At 50.2% G+C, this 20,656-nt stretch overlaps 1 protein-coding gene across 1 annotated transcript; it reads right to left on the minus strand.

Moving 5' to 3' along the window:
* Positions 1-5,596: 5,596 nt before the first annotated feature.
* Positions 5,597-6,452, minus strand: LOC106988134 (malignant T-cell-amplified sequence 1). Its single transcript, XM_015086547.3, has one exon. The coding sequence runs from the start codon at positions 6,304-6,306 to the stop codon at positions 5,761-5,763; it is 546 nt and encodes a 181-aa protein (XP_014942033.1). The 5' UTR covers positions 6,307-6,452; the 3' UTR covers positions 5,597-5,760.
* Positions 6,453-20,656: the final 14,204 nt, after the last annotated feature.

Consider the following 20,656-nt stretch of genomic DNA (forward strand, 5'->3'; position numbering starts at 1 on the left):
GCCTCTAAACTTCCTGAACAGCTAGAGGAGGGGCGTCCCCTGCCTCCCGCTTCTCACCCACCAGTAGGACAAGGGCCTGCATTGCACGGCGTCCTGAGATCTTCCAATGCCCGCTAATGCCTTCCGATGCCCAGCCTGTGGGGTCCTCGCTTTGTCTCTTCCAGAAGCCACGTCTCAGTCAGCATCCCGACCTCATCACCAGGACGGTCAGAAAATGTGCAGGGTCTCAGGTTCTCTCCTGCCTGCAAACTAACAAGCTAACGTGTGTCATTGATGAGGGAAGCAAAGGCAAGAGAAACGTAGTTTAAATCAAATTCCCCTCCCTCCTGCAGCCCAGTGACAGGTGGCAGGGACCTGCGGCGTGTAACACGCCCCTAGACGTTTATGCTGCTTTAATGCCTTCACGTTCACACTTCCGTACAAACTAAAAGCAACCTTATCTGGATGATAGCTAAATCTTCAGCATCCAGAAACTCCTTGGAGACTTACGGTATCTACACCTCCCTCCCTCCACATCCTCGAAAGTATATCTATGTAATCAGTCACCCCCCACAACCCCTGTGCAGCTCTCCCTGCCCAGGGTCCTGTCCCCAGGCTGTAATAAAACCGCCTTTTCGCAGATGCTCAACGCCGCTCCTCATCAGGGAAATACAAATCAAAACCACACTGAGATACCACCTCACGCCAGTCAGGGTGGCTAAGATGAACAAATCAGGAAACTACAGATGCTGCCTGTAGCGGAGAAACAGGATGTGGAGAAACGGGAACCCTCTTGCACTGTCGGTGGGAATGCAAACTGGTGCGGCCGCTCTGGAAAACAGCGTGGAGGTTCCTCAAAAATTTAAAGATAGATCTACCCTATGACCCAGCAATAGCACTGCTAGGAATTTACCCAAGGGATCCAGGAGTACTGATGCACAGGGGCACTTGTACCCCAATACTTATAGCAGCACTTTCAACAATAGCCAAATTATGGAAAGAGCCTAATTGTCCATCAATTGATAAATGGACAAAGAAGTCGTGGTTTATATATACAATGGAATACCACTTGGCAATGAGAAAGAATGTTATACGGCCATTTGCAGCAACGTGGATGGAACTGGAGGGTACTGTGCTAAGTGAAATAAGTCAGGCAGAGAAAGACAGATACCATATGTTTTCACTCTTATGTGGATCCTGAGAAACTTAACAGAAGACCAGGGGGGAGGAGAAGGGGGAAAAAAAAAGTTACAGAGAGGGAGGAAGGCAAACCACAAGAGACTCTTAAAATACTGAGAACAAAAAGGGTGGATGGGGGGGGAAGGGAAAGTGGGTGACGGGCATGGAGGAGGGCCCCGATTGGGATGAGCACTGGGCGTTGTATGGAAACCAATTTGACAATAAATTACATTAAATTTAAAAAATAATAATAAATAAAATAATTTTAAAAATCACCTTTTTAAACCACAGACGTCTCAAGCATTCTTTTCTTGGCCATTTGCTCACGAACCCCACTTCACATGTCATCAGCATGAATGCAGGCGGTGCTGCGGCAAACATTCGGCGCCGGGGAAGAGCCACGCCACCCCCACTCGGGGAATCAGCCCCGGTGCCGGCGCCGCGGAGTCACCTCCAAAGGCTGAGTCCCGCCTGACCCCTGGCAGCGGCCTCCTTTTATGGCTGGGATGGCAGGGCGCTGGGGCGCAAAAGGAAAAGGGGAGGGCGCCCTTATCAGTGGCGTTCCGGGCAGTTGGTGGGCACAGGGGCAAACAAGGTTACAGAAGCCAAAAGCCCGCGAGCGGAGTGTTCAGCCTCGGGCATCTGGACTGTCGTCTGGACCGGGGGTCATGCTGCAGGGGGAGGATTCTAGCTTGCCGGCGCGGTCCGCAGAGGCAGGGCCGCTCCTTCTCCGGAGGAAGACACCATCCCCTCCGTCACGGCCAGTGTCTGCCTACACGGCCCTGAAAATGACCCAGTGGTCAGAGCCCTGCGGTCCTGCCACGTCCTCAGCGCCGTGGTGGCTGCCCCCCCCCCCCGCCCCCAACACAATTCTTTCTTTAGATCTTAAGAATGACATAGATTTGCAAGTGGGTGGCCAGAATTAGGAACATGAAGCGTCCGAGTCTAGTGGGATTGGCCGTTTCTGGTGGGAAACGCCCATCTCCCTTTTCTGCTACCAGCGGGCATCAGCCACTTGGGTAGGGACGGGCCTCCTTCTGTCCCAATGAGTCTCGCTCGAAATTCCGGAAGACTTTTTCAGACCCTACAGAGCACCGATTCTACGGGTACGCTCAGTCCTCCAGAGCTGAAGGAGGCCGCTCTACTCTTCCCAGGAATTAGACGGTTGGTCATCGGATTAAGAGTCCCACCCACTCTTCGTTTTCTAAGTGGATAGATACTCCTGCAGTCACACGAGTGTTGATGCTCCCGCCCATTCCTTCTTCAGCCTCCTCATTTTATGGCTCACAGGATTTACTCCATCTACATACTAATGACTCACAAATCTGTATAAAAGTCCTGGCATTGCCTGGACTTATGACCTGTATGTCTGTGGGGTGGTCCCATTAATGTCCTATTAGAAATTTATGTGTAGGGGCGTCTGGGTGGCTCAGTCTATTGAGTGTCTGACTTCAGCTCAGGTCATGATCTCGCGGTCCGTGAGTTCTAGCCCCGCGTCGGACTCTGTGCTGACAGCTCAGAGCCTGGAGCCTGCTTCGGATTCTGTGTCTCCCTCTCTCTGACCCTCCCTTGTTCATGCTCATGTTTATTTTATTTTTGAGACAGAGACAGAGCATGAGCAGGGGAGGGGCAGAGGGAGAGAGACACAGAATCTGAAGCAGGCTCTAGGCTCCAAGCTGTCAGCACAGCGCCCGACGCGGGGCTCGAACTTGTCAACTGTGAGATCATGACCTGAGCTGAAGTCGGACGCTCAACTGACTGAGCCACCCAGGAGCCCCTGTTTTTGTTTTTTTGTTTTTTTTCCCACTCAGACAGCCCCTAGTTAAGAAGTCTTCTTTGATTTTCTAGGCAAAGACAACTCTCCCTCATTCATTTACACGGTATTCTAATAGGTAATTCATATATTTACTATATATAGGTGTATACACACACACAAATATGTGAAAGTAAATTATATTTCTACATGTTTGCTTTCCTAACGAGACTACACTCCCAGAAAACAGGATATAAGAATAAACATAACAAATATAAATATGAAAAACGAATAAGTATAACAAGTAAATATAAAAATACTTACATATCTGCATCTTACTCCTAAACCCAGCGTCTAGCCCCAGAGTATGTACCCAATAATGTCTGTTGAACTATTTGGGGTTAAGTAGCACTGAGTAGGCCGATTCTTGAGGCAAGATGTGACCATTATTTGTATTTCATTAGCCAGTATCCTCACCATCGAATTAGGCATTGGTATTAGCCAAGAGTAAGTAGAGATGAACCTCTTCTACTTTAATTGTTCATAATAACCTTTCGGCTCATAGATCACCTCAAACATATGAATGTAGAGAACGCTTTAACCAATAGATCTACCTCTGAATATACACACCAAATTTTATGTGAAATTCCAGGAAGTTCATAGAGCTCTGGCCCCTCCCTTCTTTCCAATGTGTATGCAGGCTTCCCATTTTGAGTTGTTTAGTAGGCTTGGTATCGGTATAAGGATTAGTATCCAATAACGGGAGACAGGATGCATGTGCATGAATGAAAACTGAAAGAAGGCTTAGAATAGATCCAGGGGCCCTCTTTCAACTTTTGGTGGAGACAGTTGGTGGGGATATTGTAAGAGAACTATGGGCTGCTTACCTTGAGTGCCTCCCTCAGTGTTCGTCAGTCACCGATGCTCCAGAATATTACCATGAGTTTACAGGTCCTCCATGGGTGTCCACCTATGGCCAGAGTTGGTGGTGTTGGTTGGGGCAGAGAATTAAGAGGCAAAAGCCCTAATATTTTAAGAAAAAATAATGGTCTAATGAGGAGAGTTTAACGGTTGTTACAGGACAACCCTGTAGTGAAGAGATAATCCAAACGCACAGATTTGAGGACATCCTTGTCTCCATTTGAAGCCATTCCTTCCTGCTTTTCTATTGCACTGATTAGATCCCCATCAAGCATTTCCACCTTTAGCGAATCTTTCCCAACATATAAACATATTAACTATCCCATTAACAACCTGCAACAAAAATAAAAATAACAGCAAAATAATTGAACTCCAAAACACAGAATCTTGACTGTAATTTTCTTGTAGTTTTATCCAGTATCTTTTCACTCACAACCGAAATTCCGTAAGGAATAACATGGAGTCTAAATTTCCACATTTTACCTTTTCACTTTCCATTCACCCAAATCTACTGCAATTCGTATGAATTATCCTGAAACCGATCACAGGGACATCACCAATGAGCCTCCAGCTGACCGATTTTATTGGCAATTTTTCAGTTGGGGGTCTGTGAGGCCGTTCTATAAAAATTGAGATATATTGGCTTTAAATTTAGAAAACTCAACTCAAAATGAAGTAGTTTATAAGGAAAATGTGTTATCTCACATAACTGCCACATCCCTTAATAGGGGGCTCCAATATATGGAGTCTCCATGGTTCATCATCAGCTCATAAATCATCAAAGGCACCGTTGCTTCCTGTTCAGTTTTTGCGTGATCAGACTTCATGCTTATCAAGGTTTTGTGTGTGTGTGCATGCACATGCATGTGCGTGACAAGAACAAACCCACACATGCCTACATCCACCCAAAGCAGGGAGACTGTTTCTCCCCATGCATCTTTCTTTGAGAGCCTGAAAACCTTTTCCAGAAATCTTTAAACAGCCCCTCCTAACACAGGCCACATCCACCACCTATATAATGAATCAAAACCGTGGGAGAAAAGATCCCCATTTTCCTAAGGATTTCTAAATAGTTAGATCCTATTTGGCCTTTGGTCCCATGCCCACCCATAAATGACCCGGTCTCATTGGGAAATAGACCGCTGTGATGAGCCTGGACTAATCAGGATTTTCATGTGGAAAAGGGATGGACAGAGTTCTGCCACAAGGAGGGAGGGAGTGATGCTTGTTGGGCAGACGCTCACCAACACCTGCCGTACACTTTTTTACTGGAGTGTCTGCTTATCCTTTATTATTATTATTACTATTATTATTTTTGAGAGAGAGAGAGAGAGCACGCGGGCTTAAGCAGAGGAGGAGCAGAGAGAGAGGGAGACTCAGAATCCGAAACGGGCTCCAGGCTCTGAGCTGTCAGCACAGAGCCGGATGCAGGACTTGAACCCACCAACTGCAGATCATAACCTGAGCCGAAGTCGCTTAACCCACTCGGCCACCCAGGCGCCCCTCTGCTTATCCTTTAAATGCTACTGCTGACAGTTGCGGAGGCCCCTCTCCAGTCCTTTTCTTTCTCCAAGCTCTTCCCTCACCACTTTGGGTCTCTTCACTTTGAAATCTATTTTTCTACCACAGATATTCCACCTGTGTTTGGACCCACACCCGCTTGGGCAGGTAAGGCAGCAAATCGAAACTAACCGCCCCTCTGCAGACACACACAGACACCCACTCCTACACACTCACTCACAAAGACACGCATACAGGCAGATGTACTCGTTCCAAATCTTTACTTCCGTTTAGTTTCTGTTTCCCGTAGCATAACCATCTGTTGAACTTAGGCAGAACCACAGAGGCACCATCTTCGTGCCGTCACACACAGACACAGACACAGCACAACGTCCATAGCCAGTCCGAGTGCGCTCCTTCCGATCAGCTCATTTGTAGGTCTTCATGTGCCACAGCCCGTCGTTTAGGTAATGGATGTTCTCGATGCCGATGCCTTTGTTGACTTTCTCAATATCCTCTGCGGACATCTTCATGACCCCGACACACAGCGCATGCTGCTTCCCCTCGGCCATGATTGCCACAACCGTATCTACCGCGGCCGGGTAGAGCTTAGCTCCCGGAGAGGTTAAGCCTGGACACATGATATTGGCTCCACTGAGTACAAACTTGATGGCTCCTTTATCGACCTGCTGGTGCGGCAGGATGAAAGGGTATTTGTGCAGTAGCCTCAGGGTTGGATAAAAAGGGCCTTCTCTTTGTCTAAAGAACAGTAACTCTCCGTTTACCGTAAGGATCTCTATGTGTTCGTGGCATCGCACTATTTTGACCGGATCTTTCTTAGGCAAGATCTGATTAAGCCATGGTTCAATACCTGGAAATTGCTCTATCAACTGGTTCTTAATGCCCTTAATAACGGAGGTTTTCAACTGGATGCAGTTCGACACATTTTCTTTCTCGTCAAATTTCTTGAACATGATCCTAGGCGCAGGGGGCGGCGACACGAACAGCCCCGAGCTGGGAAAACACGGCAATTCCGAGGGTCCCGCACGGGCGCTCACCGGAGGAAGGCCGGCTGGGAAGGTAGCGGCGGCTGTCGTTAACCGGAAGGGAGCGCGCTTTACGGCTCTGCGTGCGATCGACTTCCGCCCCTCGGGAGGCGGCGCGCCCGCGCCGGCGGTTCTGCGGCCGCAGATTCGTCTGCCGGGCGGGTGCGTAAAGGGGCGGGGCTGGCGGCAGAGGAGGGGCAGCGGGCGTTCCCGTGGCCGGAAGAGAGGAGCGCGGGGGGCCGGTAGTTTTTACTTTTACTGTGGGTAAGCGGAATCGTCGTCCCTCCAGTGACCCCGGCCACGGCCCGGGAAAGCAGGCCGGAGTGGCCCGGCCGTCCGGCCCCGCGGAGTCACCGCGACGAGCCGAGTCCCCGTCGTTACTCCCGGTTCCCCTCGCTCACACCCTCCCTTCTCCCCACCGCCCTCTGACACTGTCCTCGCAACCCCCTGAATGCAGCCTGCTCCCTCTGAGTCCTCTGCACCTGAACCTGAGAGGAGAGGCTTCCGGCCGGGAGGAATGCACATCCTGTAGGATTTCAATCCATTCCGAGATGTCCACGCTCATTTTTAGTCAGAATATGGTGTCTCCTGGCCGATGTCACACGTGCTCCTGTAAACCGTGTGCATCCTGCTTTGTTTGGGTGCAGTGCTGTGTCCCGCAGGTGGGTAGGGTTGTTCACGTCTTGAGCCTTACTGATTTTCTGCGTGCTTACTCTGTAAATTGCCGAGCAGCGTATTGAGATCTCCAACTACCAGTGCGGATGTGTTTCCCTTTTCAGTTCTATCAACTTGGGATTCGTATATTTTGAAACCATTATCTGGTCTATACCCATTTGGGATTAATATAGAAGCCAGCCAGTTAATTAGATTTTGTCCATGTGGATTTTGTCATCCTAAGAAGTGTGAGGCCCCTGAAGGCAGGAATTGTGTATTTTATGTCTGTATTCTTTGACCTAGCACTTCTGTCCGGTGAACACATGCTTAATTTGGGAAGCCTATCCTGCAGCAGGAATTATAACAGGTGCTGGGTATACAGTGGGAAAATAGCACGTATTTCCCCATTCTTGGGAAGCTTACAGCACATCAGGGTTATAAATAAATATATATATATTTAATATATAAATATTAGCTTAATATTTATATATTTAATATTTATATAATTTAATGTATAAATAATACATATACATATATGTATATATATACACACACACATATATATATCTCCCCATTCCCAGAACAAAAATCTATTAGTCTGGGTTCTCCAGAGAAACAATATAGATAGGTAAATCATATTACAAATTATATATTTATATATATAAATATGTGGAAATATGTATACACATCTAGGTATAACAAATATATATATTACTACATAATAAATAATAATATATAAACAGGATATATGTATCTATTGTAGGGAATTGGCTCACACACTTATGGAGGCTGAGAAGTCCTGACATCGTCAATGAGCAGCAACCTGGACACCCGGGAGAGCCATTGTTGTAATTCAGGTCTGAGTCCAAGTCCAAAGGCAGGAGAAGACTGATGGCCCAGCTCGGAGGCAATCAGGCAAGAGGAACCCCTTCTTACTCAAGGGAGAGTCAGCCTTTTGTTCTGTTCCGGCTTTGGATGACGCCTGTCCTCATCAGGGAGGGTAATCTGCTTTGTGAACTAAAATGTTAATCTTATGGAGAAACGCCCTTATAGAAACGCTCAGAACAATGTTTGGCCAAATATACGGGCACCCTGTGGACCAGTCAGGTTGACACATAAAATCAGCCATCACAACTAAGACCGTCACGTGAGGCAGGATAGCAGGGTGTTGGCGTGTCCTGGCCTTCGAAGCCAGGAATGAATCCTGCTCCATCACTTACTAGATTGAAATCCTGAAAGTGACTGAATGTGTATGTGCCTCAGTTTACTCATTACAAAAGTGTGGTTAACAAGGATACCCATCTCTTAGGGATCGGGTGAGAATTGCTTGAATTCGAACTTAGAATAATTGGGTTTTAAGTATTTCATGTAGATAATTATTAAATTCACATGAAAACAGTTACATGACTGTTGTAATACTCTCTTCACACAGGATGAAGTATAACTGGCCAGACTTGAGCTTTCCCATTTATGGCCAGGTCTCTGATACGCCTCCCTGAGATTTCACTCCACTGACTTTGATCCCGAGAAGAGTCGCACGTTTCTAGACACAGCTCTGTTAGTATATGAGCAGCTAACCTTGTCTGTCATGTATGGGTTTTGTGTGCTTAACCTGACAGGATAATTCTTTTTCTTTGGGTTTTACGGGTTGGGTTGTTCAGTGGCCGTATGAGTAGCATGAACCAGATGTAGAAATTCAAGGGAGGAAAAGTCATTAGTGGCTGGGTGACCTGTCTTTAGATGACTAGTAGCTTAATCAGAAATTATTTGACCTGAAACTGTCTGTCTGACGAATGTCCAAGGGATTTTTTTTAATGGAGTTATTTTTGAAAAGGGACTCTAAGAAAGTTTACTCTGAAGTTTCATAGCAACGAAAGCCTTTTTGAAGTTAATAATCATTCTTTTTTTTTAAGGTTTTATTTATTTTTGAGACAGAGCATGAGCAGGGGAGGCACAGAGAGAGAGGGAGACAGAGAATCCGAAGCAGGCTCCAGGCTCTGAGCTGTCAGCACAGAGCCCAATGTGGGGCTCCAACCCACAAGCTGTGAGATCATGACCTGAGCCAAAGTCTGATGCTCAGCTGACTAAGCCGCGTTAATAATCATTCTTGTCTGAAATCACATTCAATCTGTACACTGAAACTCTTTCCCAGGGTGCACTTGATCTTGGCCAACTAGCTTTGGTTCATCTACCATGAAAAGGATGCTAAACACTACTTTCACCTTAAATTCTTAAAAAAATTAAAGAAGTTAAAGTTAAAAAATGAAAAACCTCTATCCTAAGTCTTTCTAAAATCTACACTTCTCAAAAATCATGGAGCCGGGTCTTAAACTTTATAGAGGAGTCTAGGTCTTTGAGACTGACTTACATCGGCGTAGGAAAAAATACGACACATAAATGTTGCTTTCCCAAGTGAGCAGGTTAAAACATTGAAACACATTACCAATTCATTCTCGTAAATAATTTAAAATCAGCTAAAAACTAATTAACTGGATTTTTTTAAGAAGGAAGAGGGGCACCTGAGGGGCTCAGTCAGTTAAGCATCTGATGCTTGATTTTGGCTCAGGTCATGATCTCACGGTTCATGAGTTCGAGCCTGCGTTGGGCTCAGCTCTGAAAGTGCAGAGCCTGCTTGGGATTCTCTCTCTCCCTCTCTCTGCCACTACCCTGCTCGCACTCTCTCTCTCTCTCTCAAAATAAGTGAGTAAACTTAAAAAACTTTTTAAAAAGGAGGAAAGTTATGGCGCAGACCCTGAAGTCAGACTCTCAGGCCCAGGATGTACTATTTACTAAGTTCTGTCAGCCTCCCTGAGTGTCATTTTATTCCCATGGAATCTGAAAAAATACGTGTATACTTCACAAGATGTGGTGTAGTGACGAGGAATAAAAAAAAAAAATACAGTATACAAATGACTTATAGTAAGAAACAGAGCAAGTACATTTACAAGTGTTTCCTTTGTTTATTTGCAAAACACCCTTTGTGTGGTACTTATAAGGTCTAAGATTATAGTGAATACATAAAAATTTTTATGGGAAATTTCTGTAGCTTTGGATAAAGGTGCTAAGTCAAATAGTCAAGAGATGCCAGAATTGAGTTTTGTATCAGGAATCTCAAGGGACTTTGTGATGGAGACACAGTGGTGATGTTGCAGAATTAAAGTGAGGAGAGTGAACGAGGAAATATCTCAGGTTCCTCGCATCTTCAAAATTTGGAGTACAATTCACCACCCACCCGGGTTGTCCTCTAAGAGTTGCAAACCTTTCACCTCTCTACAGCTTTGTCTGCATTTTGACGAATGGCCACTAGAGGGCAGGAGAACCAAACTGAAGCCCCCAGGCGGGTCTCCAAGATTGGAACCGTGCATATTGGGGGGAATATTCTCAATTAATAGGAAACTTTTACCATACACGTCTGTTTCTGAAATAAATAAATCCATCTCCACAAAGTCACCAAACATTCCCAAGCTCGGGCAAAGCACATTCTAAATAGTCCTCTACTTGATTTACAATTTGTGAATTTTTTTCTCTATACTTATCTGTAAATAACAGTAAAGCGATTATTTCTGAAATGCTGTCTGTTAAAAAGTACATGTTAGGAGCGCCTGGGTGGCTCAGTCGGTTGAGTGGCCGACTTCGGTTCAGGTCATGATCTCACGGTCCATGAGTTCAAGCCCCACGTCGGGCTCTGTGTTGATGGCTCAGAGGCTGGAGCCTGTTTCAGATTCTGTGTCTCCCTCTCTCTCTGACCCTCCCCCGTTCATGCTCTGTCTCTCTCTCTCTCTCAAAAATAAATACACGTTAAAAAAAATTTTTTTTAAAAAGTACATGTTAACCCCATGTTATTGGCTCTTCTTAAATACAAACTTCCAGTCATAAAATACATGATAATATTGTGAGAACGTTTGGTGACAGATAATGACTGTGCTTCATGGTGAACACTGAGGGATGTGCAGGACTGTTGAGTCATGTCGTACCCCTGAAACTAGTTATCACGCTGTAAGTTAACTATGCTTCAATGTAAAAATCCCTCTTTCGGGGCGCCTGGGTGGCTCAGTCCGTTAGCCTCTGACTTCTACCCAGGTCATGATCTCACAGGTCAAGAGCTCAAGCCCCCTGTAGGGCTGTGTGCCTGGAGCCTGCTTGGGAGTCTGTGTCCCCCTCTCACTCTGCCCCTCCCCTTCTCCCGCTCTGTCTCTCTTTCTCTCTCAAAAATAAACATTAAAAACATTTTTTTTTTAACGTTTATTTATTTTTGAGACAGAGAGAGACAGAGCATGAACAGGGGAGGGGCAGAGAGAGAGGGAGACACAGAATCCGAAACAGGCTCCAGGCTCTGAGCTGTCAGCACAGAGCCCGACGTAGGGCTCGAACTCATGGACCGCGAGATCATGACCTGAGCCGAAGTCCGCCACTCAACCGACCAAGCCACCCAGGCGCCCCTAAAAACATTTTCTTAATAAATTTTAAAAGATAAAAAATATCTCTCCACATTGCTTCAATTTATGAACGATGTTTGAAGATTAAAAAGTTACCGTGTGTTATAAAAATAATCTCACAACATCCAAAATGTTTTTAATTACATCAGCCAACTCACTGTCCCCTTCCCACACCCCCCCCCCCCCACCCCCGGTAATGCTGTTTCTCGTCTACTCCAGCAGTGCCCTGTACGGGCCAGGCACACAAAATAGGCAGAAGGCAGGCTCCCCTGGGGATGCGCAGAGGAAAGGGCCCCACATGGGGGAGGTGTGCAGACGTCCCCCCAGTCTTAGGGGCTTCCGTTTCCAAACAAAACCCCGCAAGAGGGTTGAGCCCTGGCCTGGGTGGCCTGAACCCCCCCACCCCTCCCCTGCTTCTCTAAACTCTGTCCACTTAGTGTGCCCCGGGCCAGTCCCTGCCTCTCCTGGCCTCAGTTTCCCGGTTGGCTCCTGAGCGCTGGACACAGACCTGCGTCGCCCCTCCCAAGCCCCCCCGTGGGTGCGGCCTGGGCTCCCAGCGCCTCGGCGGGTTTGGTGGGGTGCACTGTGGGATGCACAGGGCCTCCTTCCCGCCTGCAGACTGGAGCGGACCCCGCCGGGCGGCCCAGCCCCCTGTCCGCAGACAGCACGTGCACGAGAGCCCGCCTTGCCGCGCGCACGCGCATCAGGAGCACCAACGGCTGCAGGCCCGACGGGTACCGCGCGTCCCTGGTGGCTGCCGCCGTGAGACCCCACGACCCCCAGGCCACCCCGCTCCAGCCAGGTAGGCCGGAGACCCGGGGTCACAGGCGTCGTGGAATACTGCCTTCCCTGCTGTGCTGGCCCCCAGAGTCCGCCCCAAGGTCAGCTTGCTCCGTGGCCGGGTCAGGAAAAGCTGAGTCCCGGCAGGGAGGTCAGTCCACCCCTTCCCCCTCTTCCTCTACCTTCTTTTCTTTGTGTTCCGGGCAGGCCCAGGGGACACAGGTCCAGCCCATCCCCCCTGCTATAAGAGGGGATGGGGGAGCCAGGAGGGGCCCACAGTGACAGAGGGCCAGTGTTGGGGGTAGTCACTGTTATTAGGGGGCCCTTCCTGGGCACTCAGTGCCTTCACCCCGTTTTAGATGAGCGCTGGTACCAGTGCCCAAGGTCACTCGAGGGACCAAGCCCCGCAGAACTGAGGCTCTAAGGAGTCACCGCATAAGCTTGCCTGCCACAGGGCTATGACGTCTGATCTCACAGGTGTGCCGTGCACGGGAGCCTAAGGAGGTGGCCTCTGAGCCCAGCCTTGGCCATGAGTCTGTCGTGAATGGGGGTCCTGGAGAGGGGCAGTACAGGCAGGGGGTTCCGTGGGAGCAAGGACCTCGTGGGTAAGGAGGGCTCCAGAGAGGCTGGAGCACGGTGTTAGGGGTACACACGGGGCCAGATCCCGGGGCTCTGAATGCCAGACAGAGTCAGGGACACTGCAGGTTCGGGCGGGCAGGTGACACAATCCTGGCCACCTTATCAGAGCCACGGCATCCTGGCGTTGGAGGGAGCCTAGTGGGCACGTTCTCGAGCACGCCAAAGCATGGATCCCTAGGAAGCAGCCAGGGCTGAGGAGACCTGCTTCCGTGTCCTCATGTGCACAGTGAGGGCCGGGCAGTTGTCTGCCTCCTGCGGGACCAGGTCTGCCACCTGCCGGGGCCAGAGCTGGCTCCCTGTCAAAGGAGCCATTCAGGATAGGTCTGTCCCCACGAAGTCAGGGGCCAAGGCAGCACTGTGCCACCCAGATGGCCAAGGTGCTGCAGCCGGGAGGGCGCGGCTCCCGCCGACTCATTGGGGACGTGCGGAGACCGACTCCCACGACCTGGGAAGCCCCAGACTCTTCAGTCACCCACGCTAGCAGGCAGCTTTGGGGGGCTCCAGGAACTGGGGTCCTTGGCTCTTTTTTGTGGGTGCAGATTAGGGAGCACTGGCATGGGGAAGCGGGGGTGGGCATGCTGTCCTTGGCCTTCAGAGGACTGCAGGATGAAGGTCCTCTTGCTTTGGTCCACTTCAGAGCTGGAGGAGCTGGTAAGTGCTCCCTGAACACGGTGGCAAAACCCACACTCTGATGTGTGGCTGTACCTGTCACGGTCACAGGGCTTGGAGCTGCCGCTGGGCCTGGGATCCTCCCTGGGGCCCTTGTGGTGAACGGAGGGCTGGCTTTGCAGTGGTCACACGTGCTGGGGGTGGTGTGGCAGCACACCCCCGGGAAGACCGGGGGAAGCGCACAGGGAACACTGACAGGTGGTGGCCCGGCTCCTTGACCACGGCAGCCTTGGCAAACCCTCTGGATCCGAGGACGCTGAAGGCACGAGGGCTGTGAGTAGTCCGTCTGTGGGCAGTCAGGTCAGCCTGTCACTGCCGGTTTCTTCCATGTGTGTCTTCTCTGCAGCAGGAGAATTTCAGGGTCAAAGTAGACGGGAGGGTGGCGTGGGCTGGCAGTCGGGGCAGAAAATGCTTTGTGGCCTCGTCAGCTGCAGTCTGTAACTGATCACCTACCTGACACCCCAGACCCTAGGGAGCCAGCTCTGTGCCCGGCCCGGGCCAGGGGCCGTTTCCAAGATGACCTTGCTGAACTAGGAAAAGAAAAGTAACCCTACAGTTAGCAGAAGGAAGAAAATAATAAGGGTTAGAGCTGAACTAAGCGGAATGGAGAACAGATGAGCATTTGAGAAAAAGGAGAAGTTCTTTCTTGTAAAGATTTATGCAAGTGACAGATATTTAGCTAGCGTAATAAAAAGAGACAAGACTCAAAAAGCAGGAGTCAGAAGAGACAGTGGGACATTATTAATGACTCTACATTCTACAAAAGGATTCTAAGAGTACTATAAACAGTCTATGCCTGCTAATTGGTTAAGCTAGATGAAATGGACAAGTGCGTTGTAGAAGCCCACATACTACCCAGACGGACTGAGAAAGAAATGGAAAGTCTAAATAAGGCTAGAATAAGTGAAGAGGTGGAATCGGTTAGCAGAACCTTCCCAAAAAAGAAAAGCAGAGAACCGGCTGACTTCTCTGGGGCGTTCTCCCAAATATTCAAGAAGGTGTGACCTCAGTCCTTCTCGAACACCTACAAAAAATAATATAAGCAGAAGGAACGCTTAACTCACTGTACGATGTGCAAACAGAACTAAGCATTATAGTGAAAGAAATATACATCATGATCAAGTGTCATTTATTTCAGGAAGTGCAGGGGTTGTTGAAGAAAGTTAACATAAAATACCATATCAACAGAATGATGGAGCACAATCTGAACCGACATAAAGAAAGTGAGTGACGATGTGCAAGACTTCAGTATGAAGACCGGTCAATAAAATAAAAACAGAAGATGACTTTCTCAGCGTGATAACAGTTGCTTATGAGAAACTCAACTGTACCCTCATATTCAGTGGGAAAGACCAAAAGCTTTCTTTCTAAGACTGGGAACAAGACAAGGATACCTGCTTTTACCACTTTATTTCAACATGGTAATGGAAATTAGGCCAGAGCAATGAGGCAAGACAAAGAAAGAAAAGATACCAACAGTGAAAAGGAAAGTAAAAGCATCTTTATTCAGAAATGCCGTGCGCTTCTGTGTAGAAAGTCATAAAGGAGGAAAAATGATTAGACCAGTAAGCATGTTGAGCAGAGTCTAGCAGAGAAGATCGACAACAAGGTCAATGAGAGAGAATTGAGACCCGAGAAATAAACCCATACATGTACGGTCAGTTGATTTTCAAGATGGGTACTAGGATCATTAAAGGAGAGAAAAAAAACCATCGTTTCACCAGATGGTACTGTGAAACCAAATATCCACATGTCAAAGAGTGTAGCTGGAGCTTTACCCAACACCGTGTACAAAAATTAACCCACAATGAATCAAAATAACACTATTAGAAGAAAACATGGGGATGAGTCTTTATGACCATCTGGCTGTGTCATCTTACATGTGACAGCAAAGGCAAAGGCAACAACAACAAAACAGATAAATTGGGCTTCATCAAAATTAAATACTTTTTTTTTTTTGCATGAAAGGACCCTCGAGATTGAAAAGACAACCCCAGACTGGGAGAAAATATTTGCATATGTAAATATGATAAGGGTCATGTGTCCAGAACATACAAAGAATCCTTACACTTCAACAACAAAACATGGTCCAGTGAAGACGAGTGAAGGACTTGAATACACATTTTGCCACAGATGATACACGAATGACCGATAAGCACATGAAAACATGATCAGATCTTTAGAGGTTAGGGAAACGCCAATTAAAACCACAATGAGATGAAAAAAAAAAAGGGGGGGGGCGCCTGGGTGGCTCAGTCGGTTGAGTGTCCGACTTCAGCTCAGGTCATGATCTCACAGTCACGTGAGTTCGAGCCCCGCATCGGGCTCTGTGCTGACGGCTCAGAGCCTGGAGCCTGTTTCGGATCCTGTGTCTCCCTCTCTCTCTGCCCCTCCCCTGCTCATGCTCTGTCTCTCTCTGTCTCAAAAATAAATAAAATTATTAAAAAAAAAACCCCACAATGAGATGCCATGCCACGCCCACTAGAATGGCTACGATTTAAAAACAGGAAAGCACGACCGTCGGGGAAGATGCTGAGAAATTTTCAGTTGTTCCTGGGGACACTGTGACAGGTACAAGTCTGGGAGCAGTTCCTCGGGAAGTGGAGCGTAGCATTGTCGTTTGAGCCAGCACCCAGCAATTCCACTCTGAGGTCTATACCAAAAGAATTGTAGGCAGGTGTTTACACAAATACCTGTATGTAAGTATTCGTAGCAGTCAGTACTCTCCACCACGTCTGGAAGGTGGAAACCCAGGTCGCGGTGAGATGAGTGGATAAACGGTGCAATATTACTCCGCCCGAAAGAGAATGGGCCACTGACAGAGGCCACGACGTGGACGAAGTGTGGAACGTGCTAAGTGAAAGCGACCCTTCGGGAAAGGCCACATGTTGTGTGATAACACGGGTGCAAAACTCCTGGGTGGGTGTGGTGTGCGGGGGTGGGGAGTGGGGAGCCACTGCTTAGTAGGGACGGTGTTTCTGTTTGGGCTGATAAACATGTTCTAGAACCAACAGTGATGGGTGTGACGCATAGTGAATGTAATGAGTGGCATTGACTTGGACAAGTTAAAATGTCTTCAATGTCAACTATTTAACATGAATTTTATGTTCGCGAACATACGTTTTATGAACATACAGGTGACCGTGGAGTAGATGGCAAAAGGGGGCGCAAGTTAGAAAAGAACAGGATGCGGCCGCAGACTAGGGATGGAGAGGCTCTGTTTCTGGAGCAGCTGCCAGCCGGGTCTCCTGCGCTGGCCCCAGAGGTGGTGCCAGATCTGCTTCTCTTTCTGGAGCTGGGGTCGGATGTGGCGCGTTAGTGACCCTGACTGTGCGTTTTCTGCTCGCCCCACCTCTGCAGTAGGCGTCCGTCGGAGCCGGCTCGGGGTTTGGGGCTGGTGCGGGTGGGAGCCGGGGCTGGAGCCAGGGCTGGCCGTGGAGCTCACAGCGGCTGCGTCTCTGTAATTGGCGTGGCAGCAGATCATAGCTCCAGAGCTGGCGCTGGACCGGAGTCTTTCTCTGAACCTGGCGATGGCCAGTCCTGACCTGCAGTCTATTTGGAGCTGCTTCTAGCTCTGGAGGTACGACCAGTGCTGGAACTGGCGCAGGAGAGGGGATAAGCGGCGTCTGACTGGAGTTGGTGTTAGAGCTGGCTCTGCTCGTGGTGGTGGTGCGAGAGCAGGTGCCGGGGCAGGTGCAGCAGGCGTGGCTGGCACAGGCTCGAACTTGGTAACAGATGCAGAGTCGGGGCTGTGAGTCTGCCTTCAGCCCGGGCTGGCTCAAGCTCCGTATCTGGCCTGGCTCTGACTCCTCACTCGGTTTCGGAGCTGGCCGGGGCTCCAGGTGAGGCGTGCCCCCTGACCCCCTCCGTGCAGCGGGGACGGTGGCTGTCTGCCTCCTCCCGGGGATGGGCATGAAGCCTAGAGAGCCCAGAGTTTTGCTACTTTTCAGAATAGCCGCTCGGGAGTAGTCTGAGGGGGACTGGGGCTTGCTCGGCCCAGCCCGCTCACCAGAATGCCCTTGCACGTGTCGCTGATGTCCCCACGCGGGCTGGTGGTTGTGGTCAAGCTGAAGAGGAAGAGGGGCTGATGGAGGCTGACCTGTGCCCCGAAGACTTGGGGATGACAGGATTGTGGGTCCCGGAATGGTGGGGACACCAAGAGCAGCGGATGGCCAGACTCTGCCGGGGGGGGGGAGGGGGTGCCCAGGCCCACCTCCTGCTCCAGGGGATTCCTGACGCTCTGTTCCGGAGCCGAGGGCACTTGGCTCTTCTGTGGGTGCAGAGGGAAACACCGGTGCCAGGAAGGGGGGACCGGGAAGGATAAGAGCTGGTGGGGCAGCGGACGAGGCAGAAATGTCACTTGCTGGCCAGTGGTAACCCCGTGGCCTCCTGTCCGGAATTGGAGGAGGTGACCCAGTGCACGCTGAACATGTGGGCCACCAGCTGCTGACTTAGAGGCCTGGGAGTGGGGACCACCCCTGATCCTGGGCTCTACAAGAGCAGGCGAGCGCGTGGCCGGGCGGCGAGTCGTGGCTGTGACCTGCGCTCACCAAGGGTGGGGAGGTGTATGGAAGGCAGCGTGCGTGGTCACACTCCTTGGCAGGTGTCAGCTAGTCTTCTGGGTCCGAGAGCACAGAAGACACAGAGGGCTGTGAGTGGACAGGGGAGGCCGGGCCAGCCTGTTGAAGGGCAGGCATCGTGTCTGGTCACAGATGGGCTTTGGGGGAGTGTCTGGGCCCTGGGAGTGGCCTGGGCTGGCAGGTTTGTCTGGGGGGCTCAGTCCATAAGTACGGAGCTGCTTGACTAGCCCCTGGTGGAATGCGGCCAGCGCTAGGGGCCAGTGAGAAGGTACCCTCAGCAATTTTGAGTCTCGTCTGCTTCCTGTAGGGGGTGGGTTGAGCTGGCTGCATGCCTGACCTTTGCCCTCTTGGTGCAAGTCTGATTCTTTAGGACAGAGGCCCAGTCGGCAGGGAGGGTTCATGGTGTAGAGCAGGTTGGCATCGTCAGGGCCTTCAGTGTTGGTAGGAGATGGGCAGGGGAAGGGACAGAGGAAGGGTCAGCCGTGGCTGCAGGCCGGGAGAAGGAAATGCACAGAAACGGAAAGGACATTAGTGGTGGTCAGGGGGGCAAGCGGTGTGGGCACCAGGACCCTTGGTGGTGCCAGTGTTTCCCACCCTGCACCCACAGAAAAAGCCAAGTATCCCTGGCTCCTGAAAAGAGCTTCTGGAATCCCCCAGAGCTGGAAGCGGGCCTGGGGGGCCCGGCAGAGTCCGATGTCTGCGGTAACGTATACAGGGTTTCTGTTTAGCGTGATGAGAACATTCTAGAAATAGATAGTGGTGATGGTCGCACAGCATATTGGATTTACTTAATGCCACTGAATTGTACAATTTAAAAGGATTAAAAGTTAAATTTCCACTGTGTGTGCATTTTAAACATAAAATGTAATCAACTTTAACGTACGGGAAAAAGAGAAAGAACACTTAGAAACAAACACTGTTTTCCCGAGACAGCTCTAGTGCCAGAAGCGGCCCCAGTTGTTGCTCAGGAGCGGATGCCGGGGAGACGCCGGGGTGGGCTCAGCATGGGAGTCAGCGCCACGCTGGCAATGCCTGGCTCTGGCTTGGGGACTGGCGCGGGACCCGGGACCGGGGCTGGTGCTGGAGCTGGTGCTGGAGCTGGCTCTCGTCGTGACACTCTGACCCTGGCCCCGGTAGCAGAATTGGTGCGAGCGCTGACCCCGGCTCTCGGTCTGGCTCCAGAGCCGCAGCTGGCTATAACCCCCGAGCTGGTCCATGTGTGGGAGCCGGAGGGGTCTCTGATCCTGGAGCTCCAAGGCTGGTGCCAGAGCGGCTTCTGACTCCAGAGCCGGGCAAGATCTTGTGCTGGACGTGGCTGTGGCTTTGCAGCCCCCCTTACTGGCTGTGGGGTGGATACAGTCCCCCCTGTTCAGCTGTGAGCTCGAGGGCAGGGAGAGTGTCTAGGGTTCACATTTATATTCCAGATGCCTGCACGTTAAAGGGAGCGGCACATAGGTGCTGGATGCATGAATGAATGCATGAATGAATGAATGAATGAACGAATGAATGAGTCGGTCAGCTAACCCAAGATGACTTTGCATCTCAGGTTTCCACATCTGGAAAGTAACAGCAGCCTGCGGGAATTGGGAGGATCACACGGATTCAACGCCCGTGTGAGGGCCTACTGTGTACCAGGCACTATTCTAGAGGCTTGGGAAGAAAGCACAGGAAAAGCACCGTCCCTGCTTGCACGGAGCTGGCGGGAGTGGGGCTCCAGCGAGGGCACGTGGGTCACAGACAAGAGTCCACGCCCTTCCGGGAGCAGCTGCCGGGATTGGCAGGTTGTACACACGTCCTTGTCCAGCAGCTCGAGACGAATCTGGGTGGGGCTGGAGGGCTGGTGAGCTTACTGGTCTGAACGCCCCTGTGAGCGTTCCCTTCAGAGGTCCTCGGTGTGGCCATCTTCAAAATGGGCTTGTGAGGAAATCCCATCCTTAGGTTCCTACACGAAGTTGGTCTTGATCCTGTGAGACCAAGAGCTTCCTATGACTCGTCTTCCCTCTGGTAACCTCAGAGTTCACCAAGGGAGCTGGGAAATGTCTTCCAAGAGACCGGCTAGGGTCCCCTTCTGGCCAGTGTGCAAACGGGGCTCGGATCCCTGGGCTTTAACCACCAGTGGCCACGCTGACCCTGGCATTGAAGCCATGTATCCAGGTGCTCAAAAATCCAGCTCAGAGTGGGAGGGACAGAAGAACGAGGGGTTGGCCCTGTGGGCAGTTAGGACCAGGGAGAGATCTCGGCAAACCAGTAGATAAGAAGCTTCACGCCTCACAGTTTCTTCCTCGCCTGCCCTGCCTGCGTTGTGTTGCATCTGGTGGGTGGTCATCATTTATCTCACGGACCTCTGATGAAGGAAAGTGGCTTGTTTCCAATCTTTTGCTGGTATGCAGAAGGCCGCAGTGCAGGACCATGTGCAGATGTCAAAGTGTGGAGGTGTTTCCGTGGGATAAAGTCCCTGAACTGGGATTGTTGAACCAAAGTGGACTTACATTCGTAATTTTGATACGTGTGGCCAGACTG

Source organism: Acinonyx jubatus, chromosome B4 (assembly GCF_027475565.1).
Source record: "Acinonyx jubatus isolate Ajub_Pintada_27869175 chromosome B4, VMU_Ajub_asm_v1.0, whole genome shotgun sequence".
Lineage (NCBI taxonomy): Eukaryota > Metazoa > Chordata > Mammalia > Carnivora > Felidae > Acinonyx > Acinonyx jubatus.

Bases quoted from the DNA above. Each gene is read 5' to 3' on its own strand.
- LOC106988134 (XM_015086547.3), bottom strand. From the start codon at position 6,306: ATGTTCAAGAAATTTGACGAGAAAGAAAATGTGTCGAACTGCATCCAG.